We start from the raw sequence: 23140 nt of genomic DNA, 5'->3' as shown, positions 1-23140 counted from the left end.
TTTCAAAATAACCACACAAATGATGATCCCAAAGGAAAATCTCCACATTATAAAAGTTCCAAGAGTGTTGAAAATAAATGCTTCCGATGTGGAATGACCGGGCATTGGTCACGTACCTGTCGTATGTCAAAACACCTTAGTTGACCTTTATCAGGCCTTCCTGAAGGAAAAAAAGAAAAATGTGGAAGCAAATTTTGCATATCAAGATAATGATATATTTGACCTATCCCATATGACAAAATGGATGATGGTGGACTTCTTTGAATCTCCCGAAGAGAAGATTGACCGGAACATCAAGTGTTTCTTTTAACTTTGAGAATATCTAAACTTAATGTTATTGTTTTCTTTTATCTATATTCGTGTTCTTTTAGTAACCTTTGTATATTTTAAGTGTTGTTTTTCTTATTATAATTGTTTTCTTTTAATGAAAGGACATAAATCATTTTCATATGTTGGGTGATTAAAAAATAAGCAAAAAAGACCTATGTATGGCAGACAGTTCAACTACAAGTACAATACTTACAAATAAAAAAAGTTTTTTTCTAAATTGACAATGCTGGAAGCAAAAGTTGATACGATATCAGGTTTTGGAAAAACAAATATCATTTTACCTAGAGGAACAAAATTGACAATTGACAATGCATTATTCTCTAGTCAATCAAGGAAAAATCTTCTAAGTTTTAAATATATACACTACAATGGTTATCATATTGAGATTGATCGTAAGAATAATGTGAATCCCGAATCCCAATTTTACACTTAAGTGTGTTTTCCTATTTAAATTGTCTTAATTTTCCACTTAATTGTGTGTCCCTATTTAAATTTGTATAAATAAGTTGAGTAGGTTGATGAGAAAGTTAGTGTGAAATGGTGAAGAAGGAATGGGGATTTGAAAAGAAAAATATAGACATTGAGTTTGAAAAATTTGGGAAAAATTGGCTAAGTATGGAAAATTTATGTGAAATGCGTGTTGTGCACAAAGCACTGGAAGGCAGGTGACTAGTGGCACAATCGTGTAGAAATTGCACGGAGATGAACAATGTTCGTAGTAGCTAAGAGCGAGATCATTGAGAGTGAGATCAGCGAGATAGTTGAGAGCAAGATCATTAAGACCGAGACCAGCGAGATCATTGAAAACGAGATTGGAGAGAGCGAGACCAGCAAGAAAGTGGGAGAAAGCGAGAGTAACCCGTGCGTCAGCCACGCCTTGTCCGGTGCTGCATTCGAACGTCACGCCCACGCCTTGCCTCGCCTATGCATTGAACGGTCGAGCAAGCTTCTAGGCGATGTATTTGGATGCGTTGGGGTGGATTATGCATGTAAAAGCCCTAATTTGAATACAAACAAAGCTTGAAGACGTAAGGGCAAACGTCAATTAAAATCTAAGTGTCCGATTAAGAGAAATTCTTAAACCCTAAGAAATTGTGTTGAATGCGTTTGGGAAGAACACATTGAACCAAGGTGAAGTCAACTTACGTTGATAAAGGGAGGATTAAACATTTGGCCATGCAGCCAAGTACGTGCTGTCAATCCCACGAACAATTTGAACGCCTATAAACAGGGAGTTGGGATTTCATTTTCAAATCACACAAAATCATAAATTTCTTAGAGAAAGTAGAGGGAAGTGAAGATTCAGAGGAATGTGTCAACTTTGGACGAGAAGATCTTCCAATATGCTCGTGCGTTTGGAGTGACTCCGAAGCCATTTGAAAGCTCTGAAAGTCTAGTTTTCAGAGTAGGGCTGCCGGAGAAGGATCAAAGGAACTGGGCTAGAGGTTGAGAAAAAGGCAGAAGGGTCAGACTATCGGATCAGTCTAGGCCAGTCTTGAAGATTTTGAGATTCCGGCCAAACCACGAGGAATGCTGAGCTGAAAGTTTAGGGTAAGATTTCTAAGACATTTTAGAATAAGTTTGTAGAAGTAAGTATTTCCAAATAAGGTCCGGAACTATGAGTAATCTAAGTTGTAAGTTGAATCTGGATTCTAGGGGTGAAAAAGGGACCCAAGGAGCTATTAGAGTGAAAAGTTCCTAAGAGTTCGAGGTGAGTGGCTAAAATGTTTTCGAACTAAAATGTTTTTAAACTGTTTTGATTACAACATTTACAGAAAGCATGTTTGCGAAAATAATTCTCATACCTACTAGTTTTATAAAGTGGTTTCCAAGCAAGTTTGAATTGTGATTTGAACGCATGCATATTGTTGAAAAACTATTTACATATGTTGATTTTATCCGGCATGCGTTATCATCTTTAAAGCCATGTTGTATATGTGTTATATTGTACATGCTTTAAAGAGAAAAGTTGTTTATAAATAGTTTTGGTAAAATGCGATGCCGAAGTACAAGGAGAAGGCATCCACCCAACTAGATACTGAAGTACAAGGAGAAGGTATCTATTGGTACTGAAGTACGTTTGAGAAGGTACCAAGCCAACGAGATACTGAAGTACGTTGGAGAAGGTATCCTAGTAGCTCGATACTGAAGTACAAGGAGAAGGTATTTGAGCAGTAGTACCTAATGTGGCCACGGGTGAATAAAGTCAGAGATTGAGCAAAAGGATTCTCTCTGGACTTGCAGTTGGTGTTGGGATTATTTTACTAGTTATACAGTACTTTGATTTGAGAAATGATTTTACTGTTTTATGTTTAAAACAGTTTTATATACATTATGCTTGGAAATTGTTTATGTTGCATTAAATTATATTTCAGATAAAACTATCTTCTGAAATTATGCATGAGAATTTACTATGTTTTCTCGGTCACTCACTGGGCGTAAGCTCACCCCATTTTTAAATGTTTTTGCTCTCTCCCCCCCCAGGTAGCGGTCAAATCCTCTGAAGATAGCTCAGTATCTGCTCTGCCACTAAAGGACTAAAAGACTTGTAACAGTTTGTTAGGTGGTTACAGTTAATATTGTACACATGTTACTATTGTTCATATAGGGACTAGGGTTTGTGGGTTTTGGGACTTGTAAATCTAATGTTATAAATACTCTAAACATATTAAGTTTTTAAGTTAATAAATTGTGGGCCTACAGCCGTCCCGTTGCATATAATTTGTATTTGGTATCAGAGTTATTCCTCAAGAGTTTTTAGGCGGTAAGTGTCAGCCTAAGGGTTGATAACTACTGCAGTCACGCCTTTCTCTAGGCTAAGAGGGTGATCTAGGGCGGGGTGTGACAAATAATGCGGAATATCTATATATCACATCCACTGTCTCAAATGAAAAATGTATATTGGAAGAGTTGTCTGCTTTATCTACTAGATTATATTATATTCATATATGAGTAATTGAAACATATGCAACAATAAACCTGAGGTTCATGAATCCAAACATATTTACAATTTGGCATGACCGATTGAGTTATCTAGGATCTATAATGACGACGAGAAAGAAAATATAATATAATAATATATTTATATAATAGTAATAAATAAATAAAATATAATTTAAAATAAATAAATTAAATTATAAAATTAAATAATAGAAAATTTAGTAGAATTTGGAGTGGATTTTGAGTGTGTGATTTTAAGATTCACCAAATGCCACTGTTTATAGACAAAGTGACAAGTATAATGTAGACTTACATGGACACCAAGCATGAATAACCACAAGGCACATGGACAATATGAAGGATGATACATGGCTTTTGGGACACTAGGCAATGAACATCTATTTATTATTGTAATATTCATAACACTCCCAATTAGATGCCCATATATATATGAAATATGTTTCGTTAAAACCTTACTGGAAAAAACCCAATGGGAAAAAGCCTCGATGAAGGAAAAAAAGTACATATTTCTTGTAATATATACTCTTAAAATAATACAATATGTTTACTTGCTCGAATAATTAAGTTAAGAACACAATTTCCTGATTATACAATTAAGACTATTCGTTTTGATGATGTCGGTAAATCTACATTCCAAGCTTTTGATAATTATTGTATGTCCATTAGGATAACCATTGAACATCATGTAGCTCATGTTCATACACAAAATGGTTTAGCATAATCATTTATAAAATGTTTGCAATTAATTGCAAGATCACTACTAATGAGAGCTAATCTTCTTTCATCTATATAGATACATGCTATTTTGCATGCAGCATCACTTGTACGCATTAGGCTAGTAGCTTATCATAAGTACTCGTCATTACGATTAGCTTATGTAATGATCCAAATATTTTTCATCTGAGAATTTTTAAGTGTGTAATATATGTTCTGATTGTTCCACTATAACGCATTAAGGTGGGTCCTCAAAAGAGGTTAGGAATATATATTAAATATGATTCTCCATCAATTATCAAATATCTTGAACCCCTGACGGGTGATGTATTTACTGCACGATTTTTTTATTATCATTTTAGTGAGACAAATTTTCCAACATTAAAGGGAGGAATTAAGAAGTTGAAAAAAGAAATTGTATGGAACGCATCGTTATTGTCTCATTTAGATCCCTCTACAGATAAATGTGAACTTGAAGTTCAGGAAATAATTCATTTGCAAAATATAGTAAATCAATTAAGCATTTATAGATGCAAAGAAAGTAACTAAGTTGTTGGAAATTATGTCATAAATCTCCTTGTAATATCATAGTTTGTAAACTCTATATAAACATATTGTCGTTAATAAAATAAGTATTATTTTATAAGCATATACTCAATCCAATAAACTAAGATCCGAGGTTATTTCATGTAATTTAAACAAGTATATAGAGACATATAAGTGGATCTTATTTAAATAATAACCTAAATGGTCTATAGTAGATGGATAAGGTTGGGTACTTTATCTTTGTGACACTACGGATACAACCCACTTTGTAGGTGTTACAATTATTGTAAAGTGCTACAAATAATCTGATCCTGATCATTCATGTGGAGATATGCAAGTGGAGTATCCTATACAAAGAGTTTGTATAAGACCGGACCACGAAATTATTACTCTCTTTATATAACACCGTTAATAATAGAGACTTACATTTCACTAGGATGACCATAGGTGACATAACCTGAATCATGAGTGAGTTGTGAATTCCTACTCATGAAGGCGGTCATTTGATTTGTATGGGTGAGAATTGCCAGATTTTCAACTCAACAAGCCTACCATTTTGGGATTCGTCTGACTGAGAAGTTGGAAACTCAGCTACACAAGACGAAATTCACTCATTCCTCGATGCAGGGGCAAATAGATAAATTGCTCCCTTAAGTGTTGATTTCGAGTCTTGAACATAGTGGCCACACCCTCTCCTGACCCGAGAGAACTTGGTCATAGTAGGACTATGATTTATTGTTTATTAGAGGAATTAATGGTACTTAAGGAGTTAGATGTAACTACAACGGCAAAATGGTATTTCGGCACAGTTGTACTTGTGAGCAATTTGTGAAGGGTCTGTTGATTGGTTATATCCAATGGACATGAAAATTTATCTATAATGCAAAGAGTGCAGTTGTCGGTCTTTAGTGGAGTGGTCGGCAGTTAACGGATGTTGGTTAAATTAATCAAAGAGTTTAATTAATTATCCGAGTACTGCTGGAGCTTCAATCTATAGGTCCATAAGGTCCTCATTGTAGCTCAACAAAGATTTTAATATTTGGATTAATTTGAAGTGTTCAAATTAATTGGGGAATTAATTATATTTGATATAATTAATTATAATGTATTTGATACATTATGAGAGGAATTTGAATATGATTCAAATATCAATTATATGAATGAGATTCATATAATTAAATATAAATATGATTTATACTGAGAGGAATAAAATATTTGGATATGATCCAAATATCATTTATATAGATGAGATTCATATAAATTGATTTAATATAATTGTGATTTATATTAAATGTCATGTATAGTTGAGAGAGAATAAAATCTATATTTTATGTTGTATTTGATGCAATATAAAATTATAGGCTATATGTTATATTTGATATAACATATAGTGTATATATAATAAAGTAGTTATTATATATTTTTATTTTATTAATTTATTTGAAATTAATAAAGAGGAATGGGTTATGACTCTCTCCTCACATTCTCTCAAAGAATAACTAACAAATGATAAAAGAAGTTGAGAGATTGTCTTCTTCATTTGATTCACACTTACAGAGAAGTGTGCTCCATCTATGGAGAAGATTTCTCTAGGAAAAACCTCTCATCCTCTCATTCTCTTTCCCTATAACAAGGATTCAAGCAAAGCCACAACTCCTGCTTGAATCCTTTAATCCCAAAAGAGAATACAAATGGTTATTGACTGGTAGTGTCCGTGCGTGAAGAAGAAGGAGATCCACGAAGAAGGAGTTTTGTTCGTGATTATTCGAGGGATTCATGAAGAAAGGTTATTCAAAGGTTATATCTCTTAAACTTGTTTCTTATTTAAAAGCATGTCGTAATTTAATGTCAAATGCATATCTGTTGTATGTTTACTGTAAATTTTATGTTCAATAATTAATGAAATTCGGACGATCCGCTTCTGCTCAAGGATCTCCTCATATCGAGTTTCCTTCATAAGTCACATATACCAACTGCAAATGTTGCATAAAAAATTGATTTTCCTATTGGGTTTTATGTCATAAAACTCGCAAATTGTAAAATAATAAACATTTTCTATAATCAATATACTTGTTATTGATAAATTGTATGAAAGTCTAATTCCAATAAACTAAGACTCATGACTATTGTATGAGTACTTGAACTTTATGTAGAGACATAAGAGTGGATCAGGTTCGAGTAAATAGTCAAAATGATCTATGGTACATGAATAAGGTTGGGTACCTTATTCTGGTAACATCATTGGATGCGACCTACTCTGTAGTTGTTACAAAGAGTTGTAAAGTGTTACATACGATGTGATCCTAATTCGTACATGTTATGACATGAGAAGTGGGGACGTCCTATGCAATGAGTTTGCATAAGATCAGGACCAAGAAATAAGTCACTCTTACTTTATAACGTTGTTTACTGTATAAGATTAACTATTTCACCTAGATGACCTAGGTAACTCGATCTTAATCCTGAGCTAACTATGAACTATTGTTTATTTGGGATTGCCCTTAGATTTGCATAGGTGGGGGTTGGTTCAACAGTGCCGACTTAATAAGACTCCCATTTCAAGGGTAAGACCGGATAGATAGCTGGGAACATAGGGTGCAAAACAGAGTTCATGCATACCCGATTTAAGGATAGAAGAAAGGTTGTTCTCTTCCAGGTCTTGAACAAGGGGCCCACCCTCTCACTGGGCTGGGAGAGTTTGGTTTAGTGATTAGATCACAAACCAGTTGTTCATTAGAGGATCAGTAGAGACTTAAGAAATAAGACGTAATCTCGGGGGTAAAACAGATATTTGACCCAGCCGTTATTACGAACAACCTATGAAGGGTCGACTTGCTGATTACGGTTAAATCATGTGGACATAATATATCTACAGTGAGGGAAGTGCAACTATGGGCTTTAGTGGAGTGACCTATTAGTTAACGAATGAGGAATAATCTAGTCTAATGAGTTTAGCCAATTAATCTCAGATCGTTAGAGCCCATGATCTGTAGGTCCGCGAGGTCCTTCTACTAGCTCGTAAGGATTAGCTTTAGAATAGCGTGATAAATTAAATTGAAATGTTCAAATTAGAATTAAGGGAATTAGTAATTATGTGAGATATAATTACATGTTTAATATGAGAATTAAACGGAATAAGAGAATTTATATATTTAAATATGATTTAAATATATAAAGATAGATATGTGTTAAAATTAATTTAATATTTGATATTAAATTAATTAAATTTTATTTAATAATTAATTTATGAAATTAATTAAAAATTTTATTTTTAAAATCAAAATTTGATTTTTGAGATAAAATTTGAAAATTAAAAAACAAAATACTAAAATGGAAAATATTGATTTTCCATTATCCATTTCTTCACTTGCTCACACAAAAAGCAATCTCTTTGCCTTGTCTTCTCCAAGCATGAGCTGCAACTCATGCAAGCCTCTCCTTTGCATGTTGATCTGCAATATAATGAAGAGATTTGAGTGAAAATGGGGCATGCAATCTATAGAGAATTTTAGAGAAAATTCGGTTTGAAGAAAGAATTATTCATCAAGATTGCTACAGTGAGCATTTCTCCTTCATCCCTTGATTCAAGCTCGTTTTGAGTCCCACAACTCAATCTAGAGTACCAAGAGAATAGTGGAGAAGATCTTGAGGTGGTCTGCAACAAAATTTGGAGAAGATAGCAGTTGGAGAAAGAGCTTTGAAGAAGTTCTATAAGAGATATGTCTTGAAACTCACATGTTTTTCTGCAAGAGTATGCTTTATATTTTGCCAAAATTAGTGAATTTAAGTGCTTAGATGATCCTTGTGCTTCCGTTGTTGCTGATACAATCATACAATCCTAACACAACAAGTTGTCGCTAATGAGTCTGGAACACACTAGAGTGGGTTCCAAAGATAAAAATTCTCGAAAACGAAAAATAATTAATAGTGAAAAGGACTTGGTTGAGGATGTAAATACCCATGAAGAAATCCTCGAAGTGACTAGTGAGGAAGGTGAAATACCTAAAGATAATAATGAGATTTCAATAAACTATGTCATGACAGTAAAAAGATAGAATTGAACTAATGTTATTATTGACAACATTTTTGCGTATAAATTTGCTCTTGATATTACATCTGAAAATGAGAATCCCGAACCAAAATTTGTTGAATAATGTCAACGTAGAAAATATTGGCTTTAGTATAAAGAAGCAATCGAGGCATAATTAAACTCACTTTCAAAACGACTGATTTTTTGATCAGTAGTCCAAACACCAGAAGGTGTCAAACCTGTGGGATACAAATAGGTATTTGTGAGAAAAATAAATGAAAATAATGAGGTCACAAGATGCAAATCAAGACTAGTTGCATATGGTTTTACACAAAGACCTGGTATTGATTATGAGGAGACATATTCTCCAATAGTGGATGTAATTATACTATGATATTTAATTAGCTTGACCATGTATAAAAGTTTGGATATGCATCTTATGGATGTAGTCATAACATATTTATGTGAATATCTTGGTAATGATATTTATATTAGAATTTCATAAGGATTTAAGATACCTGAAACATATACATCAAAATTTCGGGAATGATATTCAATAAAGTTACAAAGATCATTATATGGATTGAAACAATCAGGACATATGTGGTACAATCATCTGAGTAGATATTTATTGAAACAATGATATCAAAATAATCCAATAAGTCTGTGTGTTTTTATAAAGAAATCACGATAAGAATTTGCTATTATAACTGTATATGTCGATGACTTGAATATAACTGAAACTCCTAAAGAGCTTTCAAAGGCATTTAGTAGATGGAATATTTATTAATCAGTCAACTTATATAGGAAACAATTTGAAAATATTTTATATGGACAAAACACATCCATTAAATGTTCCAATGGAAGTCTGTTCATTGGATATAAAGAAAGATATATTTCGACCTCAATAAGATAATAAAGAACTTTTTGGTCCTAAAGTACCATATCTTAGTGCAATTGGTGCACTTGTGTATCTTATTAATAATACAAGACCAAATATTGCATTTTTAGTAAATTTATTAGCTAGATATAGTTATTCTCTTACAAAAAGATATTGGAAGGGGATTAAGCATATACTCCGTTATCTCCGAGGAACCATCGATATGTGTTTGTTTTATTCAAATAAGTCAAATTTTGATCTAGTTGGTTAGGCAGATTTTGGATATTTATCTGATCCACACAAAACTAAATCTCAAACAAGTTATCTGTTCACATGTGGAGGAACTGCTATATCATGGTGATCGATAAAACAGACCATAACGGCCACTTGCTAAAATCATGCTGAAATTCTTGCAATTCACGAGACTAGTCGAGAGTTTGCATAACTAAGGTCAATGACCAAGCACATTCGTGAAACGTGTGACTTATCTTATAATAAAAATCTTTCAACAATATTATACGAAGACAACACAGCTTGCATAGCCAAAATTAAGGGAGGATATATTTATGAAGGAGATATGACAAAACATATTTCACCGAATCTTTTCTACACTCGTGATTTTGAAGAAAATGGCGACATCATTGTATAACAAATTTGTTCGAAAGATAACCTGACAGACTTATTTACAAAGGCATTACCAACCACAATTTTTAAAAAATTGGTGCACAACATTAGAATGCGGCGACTCATAAATGTTAAATAATGTTTTCATGGGGGAGTAAATATATTGTATTCTTTTAGGAGTAACATGAGGGGAGTAAATATATTGTATTCTTTTAGGAGTATATATTCATGAAATATATTGTATTCTAGTAAGATTTTAACGAGACATATTATATATATATATGACCATCTAAGGGGGAGTATTATGAATATTATATTAATACATAGATGTTCATTGCTTAATGTCCCAAAAATCACGCGTCACTCTTCATATTGTCCATGTATCGTTATTCATGCTTGGTGTCCATAAGTCCACATTCTACTTGCACTTTGTCTATAAATAGTGGCATTTGGTGGATCTTAAAATCAAACACCCATTGGTAAGAAGACTTCAAATTCCATTAAATTTTCTATTATCCAATTTCATAATTTTAGTTTTTTATTTTAAATTATATTTTACTTATTTATTAATTATTATATAAATATATTATTATATTATATTTTATCCATATCCATGTTCCCGTTGTGTTCCTCAATTTCACAGCACACAAATATTTTTAAAAAATGATGTCTTTTTTAATATATTATATCTTATGGATATTATAGATATATATTATGTTCAATCACTAATTGACTTAAAAGTTTAAGTTTAGTAGATAAAGATAAATTTAATTCATATCATCTAACAGATTATAGATTATATATTAAATTTTAATCAAAATATATACTAGCCTATGATGCTTGTGTACTTTTTAATTTCGTTTTTAGTATTTCAAAGGTTTCAATTTCATTTATTTATGTAGTGATTTTTTTTTCCGATTAAATAATTATGTCACAAAAATTGCACAGTAACTTATAAAATAATTATGTAATACAAACACATATATTAACGAGTTGAAAACACCGATAATTTTTAGGTAGATCTCAATAGAAAGAGAAACAACTCATAATTTTATATTTTAATTTGATGTAATAGTTGAAATAGAGAAATTAAGATTATTATAGAAACTTTGTAGAGTTGAAATATGAATGCAAGCCAACAAAAACGTAGCTCAATTGGCATAATACTTGTACAATGAACGTAAAGTGAAAAAAGCTCATTTTTTTTTTTGTTTAGAAATAAAAATGAGTCATAAATGTATATAGACTGAATTTTAATAAAAGAAACCGAGTGAGTCAACTTATTTATAAATATAATAAAATGTCACTATTTATTCATGATAAATTGTAATAGACTTTATTAATAGAAGTCGATCGCTGTCCTGTTCCTCCTCTTCCTTGAATCAGACACGAAATTTCCCTCGCCTCTGACCCCGTCACCATTCATTAACAATTAGTGCGAGTCGACATGGTCAAAAAAATCGAGTCGAACGATCAAAATCGATCAAATTGAAGGTTGGAGGTAAGTTTTTGTGATCGAGTCGGTTTTTAAAAAATCAAGTAAAAAATCAAACCGACCGACATTTTATTTCGAACCATCCAATTCCGACCGAACGACCTATTTATTATTTTATTATTAGTATACTTTTAATTTTATTATAAATAATAAAATAAAATTAAAGGTAAAGCGTAAAGGCGTCGGTTGCACGTGTGGGAGTTCAAAGACACACGTGTGAGTCCACTTCCTTCTGATTGGCTGAATCAGTGTTCCTTTCTCAAATTGCCAAAGCATCTCTTCTTCAACATTCCACTCTCACTCTCTCACTCATACTCTCTCTTTCTCTCTCTTCTCATTCAGGAGTCTTTCATCTATTACAACCCCACGGCGATCTTTCATCTGCATTTCACAATTGCTGGATCTCAAATCGGTTTCCAGATTCGAATGTCAGTTCCAATTACCACTTTTAGTTCTTGAAATGAAATGATTTTGTTCTGCTTCTCGGATTCATGTCGTGTATATGAAATCTTTGATTGTTTTTTCCCCATTTATGTGGCTGTTCGTAATTGATGTGTTTAGTGTGATTCGTGAGATCATTTCACTTTGCTTTTACTGTCAAAATGATTGTTGCATTCACTTTGAAATTATAATTAGTTTGAGCTGAAATTGTTACTACTACTGCTGCTTGAAGTCCAAATAGTTGATGATTTTTTTTGTGCTGCCCGGGTTTGGAATATAACTATGTGAATGTGTGGTCTGGCGTATATTGATCAGATAAAGTTCATTCCTCTGGAAGTTTGAGTAATATGCTACGGCTTTTGCTTTAGTGGTGACGGTCGTTGAATTTACTATGGAATTTTCTTTTAAATGAATGTATAGTTCTCTCTTATTATGAAATTTCCTATTAAAAAAGCAATAGTTCTCTTTATCTTTTAAGTTGCTGTGACTTCTGGTGGCATATTCACAGGGAACAGTAAGATACAATCTGTTGGTCCACCGGGTTATTTTTGTGTGGTAATATCTTGCTCACCTAGGTTTATTGTTCTCATTTCTTAAATCCGATCGATTTTCGTTTCTTTATGTTGCTGTACTTCTTTGACACTTCAGCAGCATGATCTTATTCTCATATAGTCATATTAGATCGTAGGCCAGGCTTTTGTCAACCAATACGTTAAACTCTAATGAAAGGAATCCTGAAGCATTTGTGTCAGAGAATTTTATGTACCTATTACTCTTTCTAGTCTGGGTGAGCATATGATATATAGAATAGTTTCCCATGATTTGTATATTGGTGTGAACTGGAGTAATTTAAAACTGCGACCAAATTCTGTGATGTTGAGAATTTTGTACACAGTTATTGTATATTGTTATATGCTGAGAGTAAGCTGCTTATTATATACCAGGTGTCATTTTTCTTGCAGCAGCTCGTTGTTACCAGATTACTATATGTTCAAGAAAACCATTCCAGTATTTGGTACCTCAGATGGTTTGTTGTAATTGTATTATGCTTGACTGGTGTCACCATGGGCTTTTATACGGTAAAATGGCAATGGCTACTGATTCTTCACATTGTACCGTTTTGCATGATAATGAGCAGAAGCAGTGGTATCAGTTCTGATGGTATGATTTACCTTCCTTTGCTTTTAAATATAGAGGTAGTGTATGTCTAGGTGTCAAATCAGCTGAGCAAATGTTTCTAGGCATTTTTATCTCTGGGAAAATGTTTCAGGACACGTATTAGCCGTGAATAGCATCACGATACTAACTCTTGGGTTTTTTTGTTTTGTTTTGTTTTGTTTTGTTCTTTTGTTTTGTTTTTTCTTTTCCTCCCTTGGAATATGGAAATCTGTCACCTTGCATATCTTACTACATTAATACTGAACTCTGTAAGATGTAGAGTTAGAACACTCATAGGAGATGATCGTATGACCAACCTTATCCATCATGGTACATTTTCTCAAGAAAAGGTTAAGATAAATGTTGGTTTATTACAGTTTATAAGGTATTTACTTTCGCATGCAGGGGGACAATGAGCCCCTAGTGCTTGGATGAGAATTTAGATCAGCGGGAGTGTTTTGTAATAGGACCTTTGTAGAGCTATTGTGCACCAAAGAGGGATGTTGTCATTGAGCAAGAACAGTGCACATACCATTTTCTTTTTCAAAGATACATGCATAATATGAGTCTCTCTCAGTGCTTGGTATCTCTTGTTTATTGTAGGCGAGGCACTTTTGAGCTTCAGAGCATCAATTCTTGATTCTGATGGTGTTCTTCTTCAATGGAAGCCAGAGGAACCCCATCCTTGTAAATGGAAAGGAATAACGTGTGATCCAAAAACTAAGAGGGTGATATATCTGTGAGTTCATCTTTGGTGGTTTCTCATCCTCTCTATTTAAAAATTTTGAATTTTATTATACTTAATATCATGGGTTGGCCTAGTAGTTAATAAGAGCCATCTAATTAATAAAGGACTCATAGATAATGAGTTCAAGCCATGGTGACCATCTCCTAGGATTTAATAGGGGTGGTCATTCAAACTGTAAAAATCGAACCGTTTCTAAAAACCGAACCGAAAACTCAGTGAAACAAAAAAATGCAGTTTGATCCGGTTTGAAGAAATTTTGAAACCGAATTAATTCGGTTCGGTTTCACTTTCGAAAACCGAATTTGAAACCGTACCGAACCGTTAGTAACTAATATATTTATTTATTTATATATTTTAAAAAAGAACAAAACCGAATTTAAAACCGAACCGTTTTTAATTAAAAAAGAATATAACATGGATTTTTTAAAAATGCCAAAACCAAATTTGAAACCGAACCGAACCGCCTATATGCGATTTGGTTCGGGTGGGTTTTAACCAATAAATCAATTCGGTTCGGTTTGACCATCAAACCGAACCGAATCGAACCGTTCCCACCCCTAGGGGATTTAATATTGTACGACTTACTTGACTGACAACCAAATGAAGTAGGTCAAGGAATTTAATACTTTTGTGTATTCGATGTAAATTGGTATAGGAAATGGTAGGACAGGAAATTCTGAGGGACCATACATACAAGAAAGCCTGTCGAGTGACATTAAAATTGAAGGCAAGTCACTTACAAGTTTAGGCAACACCACCATAGTGTAGTCACCAAATCAACTTTTTTCCAAACAGTAAGTTCTTTGTTATCTTCAAAAGTTATGTTCTTCCTTTCTTTTCACTTTCACTGAATATAAGTCACTGCGAATTGACCCTGTCTTATCTCTAACTTCTAAGATTGGTGTTTTTATTTTCCCAAGAAAAGTGAAGAAAAAACCTGCAGAACCACCTGTGGGGAAACCTAGAGCTTTAAGCAACTCTTTTCCAAAATCAATTAGCATACCGACAAATCATAAGCAGATTTGACTAATCCTCCATATTGCAAACACGCGAACATAATATTTGAGGGAATTAACATAAAGAGAAAATCTCTGTACTTATGCGGCGATATCCGATGTAAATTTGTTTCATTTCTTTTCTTTTTGACATCATCCTGTTAATATAAATCCATTTTTGCTTTATTGTCTATTCAAATATTAATATTAGGCAGAGGCAGTGGGCAAGAGTTTCTTCAGTGCTTCCTCTGTTAGCATATTATGGAAGGGTTGAGATAAACTTGTAATGTCATAACTTGGTACTTCATTTAGATGCATTTACCTCATCATAAGTTATTGTCAGAGCAGTAGTTGCCGAACATGATGTTCCATTTGATTATTTTACTACTTTATGATGTTCACCAATTGATTTTAGACTTTTATTTATCGGTTATCTCGCACTCGCAGGACTCTTCCTTATCACAAACTTGGTGGATCTTTATCCCCTGAACTTGGAAAGCTTGACCACCTAAAAATTTTGTATGTACTTCTGTTGTTTCTTAGGCAGTTGGCCTATGGATATTACTAGACCTGTCGGTAAATCTAATGCTAGCAATTTTTCATCTTACAGAGCTCTTCATGACAATAACTTTTATGGGGCAATTCCATCAGAATTAGGGAATTGCTCACAGTTGCAGGGAATGTAAGTATTTACAGCGACTGGTAGTCATAATATGTCATGTTCATTTATTTTTTATTTTATTGGGGGTTCTTTTGGTTCACCATTCTTAGGTCATATTTGAATTTATTTTTTTATCGACCGAATACTCATTTGAGCTTTATAGGATCTGATACCATATTAGAGAAGCACGTGGTTCCATCTCAAAACCAATTAATTGGGAATGATAGAAGTAACCCATATATCTTACAGAGATTGCAAGGTCTACTCGTTTTTTCAACGTGGGATCCTCAATATTAACTATCAATTTAACCAAAATGTGGGTGCTAGTACTGTTGTATGCTTAGAATATCGGGGTACGGGCAATTGTGCAAACACGTTTTAGTCCTGTCGGTTTTGAAGGATGAGGATTCTTTACTTTCTTGTAGTGACTGATGACCCACAAATTTCCTGTGACTGTAGGCCTTAAGGTTTTGGTCCTTATATGTGAACCAAACCATTTTTTTTCATCTCCCAATCAATGCTTTTTTAAAAAATAAAATAAAATCTCCCAATAAATGCTGGAGTTCCACAAAGATGAGTTTTAGTCCTGTCGGTTTTGAAGGATGGGGATTTTTTACTTTCTTGTAGTGATTGGTGACCCAAATTTCCTGTGACTGTAGGCCTTAAGATTTTGGTCCTTATATGTGAACCAAACCATTTTCTTTTTAATCTCCAAAATCAATGCTTTTTTAAAAAAAATAAAACAAAACAAAATAAAATTTCCCAATAAATGCTCGAGATAGTGGAGTTTCACAGAGATTCTTTCTGACGAAAGAACCTCAATGCCCATTTTAAGAACATGGCACAAATTTTCTTCTGGAGGTTCCCAACGCTTAGGCCCCCTTCCCCACCCCTCTCCCCTCTCTTTATGGTCCAAAAACTTTCTTCGATCCTCCAAGTGACTTTTGAAATCAATGCCTCTAGCCCAAAAAATTACTTCATCTTCTATTTTAGTTCGGGAGATCAGATACCCTTGCTAGAATTCGGAATGATGACATCTAGTATGTTAGCGTAGTTGACAGTACCGATTCAACTAAAGTCAGCCTTCCTCTCTTGGAAAAGATTTATTCTTGCACTTGTGAAGCCTTCTATAAACCCTTCCAACGACTGGATTTCATAAATCCACCTTCTTCGGATTTCCTCTCATGGGACAGAAGTACTCCAAAGGCCACACATCAATGAGACAGTATTTGCTTCAAGATGAATAGTATTGCTTTCATAGTACTTATTTTCTGTTATTTTGGGAGAACGCAGTAGCAAAAGTATTATCCTTTAAATAATATAGATTCTTTCTCTATTTTGTTGTTATTATTTCGTCTGGGAAAGAGGGGTTAGACGTTTATGCTCAATTCCAGGTGTTTCTTTCACAAGGTCTAGAATATTATATCCTTTTTCTTATTATTTACAAGTTAATTTTTATGTTCACAGTAGGTTCCCTTGAAAATCTCTCTATTGATTACAAATTAACAATCCCCCATCCCTGTCATGTTTTTAAATTTATTGTGCATGCTCATAAAATTAAATGAGTTGCAATTTTCATTATCTTTCTCAGGTTCCTGCAGGGTAATTACTTTAGTGGTTTCATTCCCAATGAATTAGGGAATCTTTCGGCACTTAAAAATTTGTGAGTTTTAATTTCTTTTTCTTTTTTTTTTATCCCCCTGGAATCTTAGTTAGATATTTATTATTTCTTGTAGTTTGATGGCTACCAATCATTGCAAAATTGCAATGCCTTGTTTTAGAATTACAATGCAATCACAATAGCTCAAAACAGTTCACCGTCCAAACACTGACAACCAGGTTATCACGCCAACAATAGTTTTGTAAAAAGGACTCATTAGTGGACCTCTCAGAGTCTCCCATTTCATCGTCACCTCTTCATTCTCATAATATTCAATATCATTTAAATTATCAGTTTATCCGTATCTCGATGTCTTATTTGCACATGCTCGCTGTACACTTTCATGCACACAAACCTTAACATCAATGCCTTCCACGCAAGAAAGCATTTTTGTGTGTTGAACTTATTGCTACTAATTTGGTAGGAATTCTACACTCATAGATTTTTCTTCTTTAGGGATATTTTGGTCTTGAATCTTCTTCTGAGTTGATTTATTTTTCTTTTCTTTTTTTTAATAAAAAAAAATTGTCGCAGAGATATTTCAAGTAACTCACTCGGTGGAAATATTCCCATCTCTCTCGGGAAGTTGAGCAAGCTTATTAGTTTGTAAGCAGCCTTTCTTCCTTTTCTTTACTCCTGTGCTTGGTGTGTGTGTGTGTGTCTCAAATGGCTTACTGCATCAAACTTATTGAGCCTGACTCTGCTATCTACAATTTTGGATTTGTGTTCTTACTATTGGTCATTTTGGAGAAACGTGTCTGCCAATTTTCTGGTTGGATCAATTCCAAATGTTGGCGTGCTACTCAACTTCTCGGAAAGCTCGTAAGTGCTATCTGATGGACCTACGATTTTATTTAAATTAATTAGATGCATAATATGGCTTTGAAGTTGTGGTCAGTTACGGTAAATCATACAGGAAAACACTTCATCTGAAGGGCGTTATAATGAATTAATTTGTTAATGGAAGTAAATTTTTTTCTATTTATTAATTCATGACTGATTCACTTCACTGACAATTGTTTAGATTTCTTGGAAACCGTGGCTTGTGCGGGAAGCAAATAGATGTCATGTGCAAATATGACAAAAAGGGTCCTGAAACTAATGAGTCACCATTCTCAGGTTATCTCGCACGTTGAGTTTGTCTGCCATAATGCTAATATTTCATTAATTATCGAGTTCCCTATTTCCTTGGAAAGTTGATCTATTTGACCCTTTGTCATACGGGAATATTTAGTTTATCTTCCATATTATTTAATGCCTTTCTAGGATTTGTGAAGTACTTATCGAACTCAACATCAATACTTCTCATCAGAGTAATTCTGTCCTGGCTTTTCAATGGGGTATATTTTGATGACAGTTCAAATTTTTGTAGTGCAAAATCAAATCGGGAAGAAGAAGTACTCTGGCAGACTACTTATTAGTGCTTCGGCAACTGTGGGTGCTTTATTGCTGGTTGCCCTAATGTGTTTCTGGGGTTGCTTTCTGTATAAAAAGTTCGGCAAAAATGACAGTAAAGGTCTAGTGCTGAATGGCTGCGGAGGTATCTATCAATTTCCTCCACACTAGTTGAATAACTGGTTTTGAATGTCATTTAATACTGTCTTGCTACTTCAGGTGCTCGTGCTTCGGGTGTAATGTTTCACGGAGACTTGCCATATATGTCTAAAGATATTATTAAGAAATTTGAGACATTGAATGAAGAACACATAATAGGATGTGGGGGCTTTGGAACCGTGTATAAGCTTGCAATGGATGATGGCAATATTTTTGCCTTGAAAAGAATTGTAAAATTGAACGAGGGCTTTGATCGTTTTTTTGAGAGAGAGCTTGAAATCCTTGGAAGCATAAAGCACAGGTTTCTTGTGAATTTGCGAGGATATTGCAATTCTCCTACATCAAAGCTGTTAATTTATGATTTCCTTCCTGGAGGCAGCCTTGACGAGGCATTACACGGTAAGATTCTTATTACATCTGTTAGCTAACCTATTACTTCTGGAGATAGTATTCTATTACTAGATTTTCCTCTGTACTGCAAGGCAAGTCTAGTAATATGTTAGAATTATTCCACGTGCTAGATTTTTGTCGTTGTCGTCTTCCTCTTCTTCCCACTCCCTTTCCCCCCCCCCCCCCCCCCCCCCCCCCCCCGGACATACGTTATAGGCCCAAAACTCCTGTTTGGTAGTCGAAATATGGATAGAAAAGAATTATTGTTCAATGGATAATCAAAGCTTAAATGTCATTATTATTGTTATTGAAAAACTTCAAGTGATGTTTTAGGCTTATGTTGTGTCTAGTCTGGTTAATGTCTGAAGTATGAAACTCAAAGAAATTAAAAGAAGGCCTTCTCTCTTTCTTTTTCTTTTGATAGCATCTAGAAAGATATCATAGAAAAGATGGAGATAAGGGATAACTGGAAAGGCATTCCATAAATGGGCTAAACATAAATAAACGCCGTTTTGATTACTTAAAGAGAAGGATAATATTGTGGAAAATAGTGAAGCACTCCGAGAAATAGAATATCAAAGACTGTAGAAAAGAGAAACCACCATTCGGCAATTGCACCTATTATATTTTACCAAATATGATTTAGTAAATTTTATGTGGAAAATAGTAGGTGTAATTCTTGCTACAATATGTGAACAGAAGAAAAGACCTGTATGTGTAATTCGTTATAATTTATTGAGTGAACAACGAGAATATAAATACAAGATATTTGAAATTTCGAGAAAAGAAAGAGAGGCTGAATAAAGAATGCAAATACAAGTTAATGCATTTTATGTGGAAAGGATAGGCCTTCGTACGGAAGTGTCTGAGCAACTAGACTGGGATGCACGCTTAAATATTATCATGGGAGCTGCAAAGGGACTTGCATATCTGCATCATGATTGCTCTCCGCGGATCATTCACCGAGACATAAAATCAAGCAACATTTTACTAGATGCTAATTTGGAGGCTCGAGTTTCTGACTTTGGACTTGCGAAACTTTTGGAGGATGAAGAATCACATATCACGACTATTGTTGCAGGAACATTTGGTTATCTAGCTCCTGGTAAGTCATTGAAAATGTTATTTCTTTTTAGAAAAATGGTTCTTTACTGATGCTTATACCGAACTTGAAGAAAAGAAAACCCCTATTTTCTGACTTCAATAATATGTTTATGTTTTTATGAGCCAGAGTATATGCAAAGTGGTAGAGCTACTGAAAAGACTGATGTATACAGTTTTGGGGTATTGGTACTTGAAGTGTTGAGTGGCAAACGTCCCACAGATGCTTCATTCATTGAGAAGGGGCTAAACATTGTTGGTTGGGTATGCTTCTTTCCTTCTGAGTTTCATAGATTAATCTTTTATTTTGTTATTAATTGTGGTTAATTTGGCGTTTACGCTTTTCTGCATGGACAACAAGAGAAAATTTCACTCTATTTAAATAACTGTAGGTATTGGTAACCCGTAAGCATACTTTATGTATTTGTTTGTTTTGATTATACCTTTCCATTTTTTTATACTTGTCATCTGCTTGTACAATATTAAACTTCCTTATATATCTATTCGCATTCGTGTCTAATAACCGAGACGATAGTTTTCAACCAATACACTGCTTATGCCTTTTCCATGCACTTTTCTTTGGTTCTTATCATGTATGAGCATGTCCTGAATTGCTCCAAATACTCTTCAAAATAAAAATTGATTGCGCTATGAATTTAAAAGTTCGAGGTTCGAATTCCCCACTCCACAAATTCTCGAAAAAGGAAAAAAAAAAAAAGAAAAAAGAAGCATCATGAATTACACCTTGAAATATCAGAATCTACGTGACGAATCAATATGAAGTTAGTTTGATCAATTTAATCCATAATGACCTCTAGACACAATATTTACACTTAATATTCCATCAGCTATATACATGCCAAAAGAATCTAAGTTCTACTAACCCACATATTTCCTTTCTCAGTTAAACTTTCTAGTCACAGAAAATCGACAACGAGAAATAGTCGATTTACAATGTGAGGGCCTGCAAACAGAGAGTTTGGATGCATTGCTTTCGGTTGCCATCCAATGTGTTTCGTCGAGTGCAGAGGATCGACCAACCATGCACAGGGTGGTCCAGATACTGGAATCTGAGATTATGACTCCATGCCCAAGTGATTTCTATGATACAGATTAAGCTCTATATACAGAAAAGACAGCCAAGCCATGCCATGCCATGCCATGTCATGCCAATGAAGGCATAGAACCTTGAAATAAACTGTTGGAAACAGCCAAAAGGATTATATCATCTTCTTCAAGGTTCATGCCCTCTTATCTGATTGATTCTTCATTATTTCTTTCTGAAAAGTCATAAGAATTAGTATTATGCAGCTTTTGTGAATGAGCTCTAACGTTTCAGAGAAGGCCCAAGAGTTCCATTTGCTATTTCTCTAACCAAACCGCATTGGATCTCTTATTATTCCCCCATGTAAATTAAGGTTCCACGTCTGTGAGTTTATATTTGTCCAATCTCCCCAACTTTTTTTTTTTGTTATCATTTTCTTCTCTCTTTCTCTTTGTCTCAAATCATTCCTTCTCTTTGTAATTTTTCTGTAGCTTTTGACACTGTATTAAGTGTATTAAATGTACATGAACGATTGTATAATAATATTCAACGAATGTTCTTCGATTAGTTTTGTAACATTTTATTTAATTTGAACCATTGACTTATTAGAAGGAATAATGATAAACTATATCGAAATGATGATTTTGGAATATCTCATCGAAATGGTGTTAACTATTATCGTTTATATTATATCACGATGAGAGTTGTACTGTCAAGATCCACTGTCCATTTCTTTCTACTATTAGTAGATTCAAGTTTGAGTTTGAAGTTTACCTTTTAAATATCTTTAGTGCAAAGAGGATAGGAATGAATGTGTCAATACCTTTGAACTAAATGATTTTCACAGTAATAGAGTAGAGTAATATACCTTGATCATGATATTAATCTTGTTAAAGAATTGTGTTTCTTTCACTGGAAGCTTGATTATGTACAGAAGATATGATCAGTTCCTAAAGTTTTATCTTTATATATGTACACCTTCCATCACTGTTTTAAATTAGAAGAATTCCATTTTACTTAATTGACCCATTAAAATAATAGGTTAAAAATATTAGCTTAAAATATTAAATAGAATAATCTGACATTAATTATAATATTAAATTTAAATTAAATTTAACAGGATATACCTATAAATCATCTTCGTCTAGACTTGTCCTATAAATCACGCTCGTGCATTTGGTTTGAAGAACATAGCTACTCCATCCAACTGCAAATGCTTTGATTTATTATTATTATTATTATTATTTGGGAGAATAGGAATAAAATGTAAGTTAAAATACAATTAAACATACGCAAGCATAAAGTTATATGTATATATGTTAATGACAAAAGATTATGGTTCAAATTCCCCACCTATGTTGTACTAACCAAAAAAATATTTGTTCATGTAATCTCAATAAATCTTAAACTTAATCTCTTTGACAACTATTTGATTTTTGAAAATTAAGTCTATACACTCATTCAACCTCTAAATTTCTTACTTTGTTATCTAATTTCTACTAATGTTTTAAATAACTAAGCCAATTTTGAAAACTAAAAAAGTAGTTTTGAAAACTTGTTTTTATTGCCAAAGTGAACTTAGCTCAACGATAATTAATATGAACTTTCTCTCTAGAAGTTGAAGGTTTCATCCATATTCCCACAATTGTTGTACTCGACAAAAAAAGAAAAAAAAAAAACTTGTTTTTGTTTTTTTGCTAAGAATTCAAGTTTCTTAAAAAAAAAAATGAAAACGAAATAGTGAGAAATTGAAGAAATATGGTAATTGCAATGGACAACACTTTTAGGGCTAATAATTAAGTATATA

At 33.4% G+C, this 23140-nt stretch overlaps 1 protein-coding gene across 3 annotated transcripts; it reads left to right on the top strand.

Moving 5' to 3' along the window:
• The first annotated feature begins 11847 nt into the window (after nucleotides 1-11847).
• LOC120085926 (LRR receptor-like serine/threonine-protein kinase FEI 2) lies at nucleotides 11848-21900 on the top strand. 3 transcript variants are annotated; one of them, XM_039042245.2, is made up of 14 exons: nucleotides 11848-12008; nucleotides 12966-13182; nucleotides 13783-13918; nucleotides 15370-15441; nucleotides 15533-15604; nucleotides 17175-17246; nucleotides 17778-17849; nucleotides 17994-18065; nucleotides 18268-18362; nucleotides 18616-18783; nucleotides 18858-19196; nucleotides 20035-20292; nucleotides 20419-20552; nucleotides 21193-21900. In XM_039042245.2, exons 2-14 carry the CDS (start codon nucleotides 13086-13088, stop codon nucleotides 21403-21405), a joined length of 1800 nt encoding a protein of 599 aa, XP_038898173.1. In that variant the 5' UTR covers nucleotides 11848-12008; nucleotides 12966-13085; the 3' UTR covers nucleotides 21406-21900. The 3 variants fall into 3 exon arrangements, with proteins under 3 accessions (XP_038898173.1, XP_038898174.1, XP_038898175.1); XM_039042246.2 differs by having other exon boundaries at nucleotides 11849-12008; nucleotides 12984-13182; XM_039042247.2 differs by having other exon boundaries at nucleotides 11872-12008; nucleotides 12987-13182.
• Nucleotides 21901-23140: the final 1240 nt, after the last annotated feature.

This window comes from Benincasa hispida, chromosome 9 (assembly GCF_027475165.1).
Source record: "Benincasa hispida cultivar pf3 chromosome 9, pf3_genome.v1.1, whole genome shotgun sequence".
Classification (NCBI taxonomy): domain Eukaryota; kingdom Viridiplantae; phylum Streptophyta; class Magnoliopsida; order Cucurbitales; family Cucurbitaceae; genus Benincasa; species Benincasa hispida.
The sequence above is the reverse complement of the archived record's forward strand: the minus strand, read 5'-3'. Positions and strand labels throughout refer to the sequence as shown.

Bases quoted from the DNA above. Each gene is read 5' to 3' on its own strand.
- LOC120085926 (XM_039042245.2), top strand. From the start codon at position 13,086: ATGGGCTTTTATACGGTAAAATGGCAATGGCTACTGATTCTTCACATT. The intron at 17,850-17,993 runs GTAAGCAGCCTT...GTCATTTTGGAG, and splicing joins TTGAGCAAGCTTATTAGTTT to AAACGTGTCTGCCAATTTTC. The intron at 18,363-18,615 runs GTTATCTCGCAC...AAATTTTTGTAG, and splicing joins TAATGAGTCACCATTCTCAG to TGCAAAATCAAATCGGGAAG.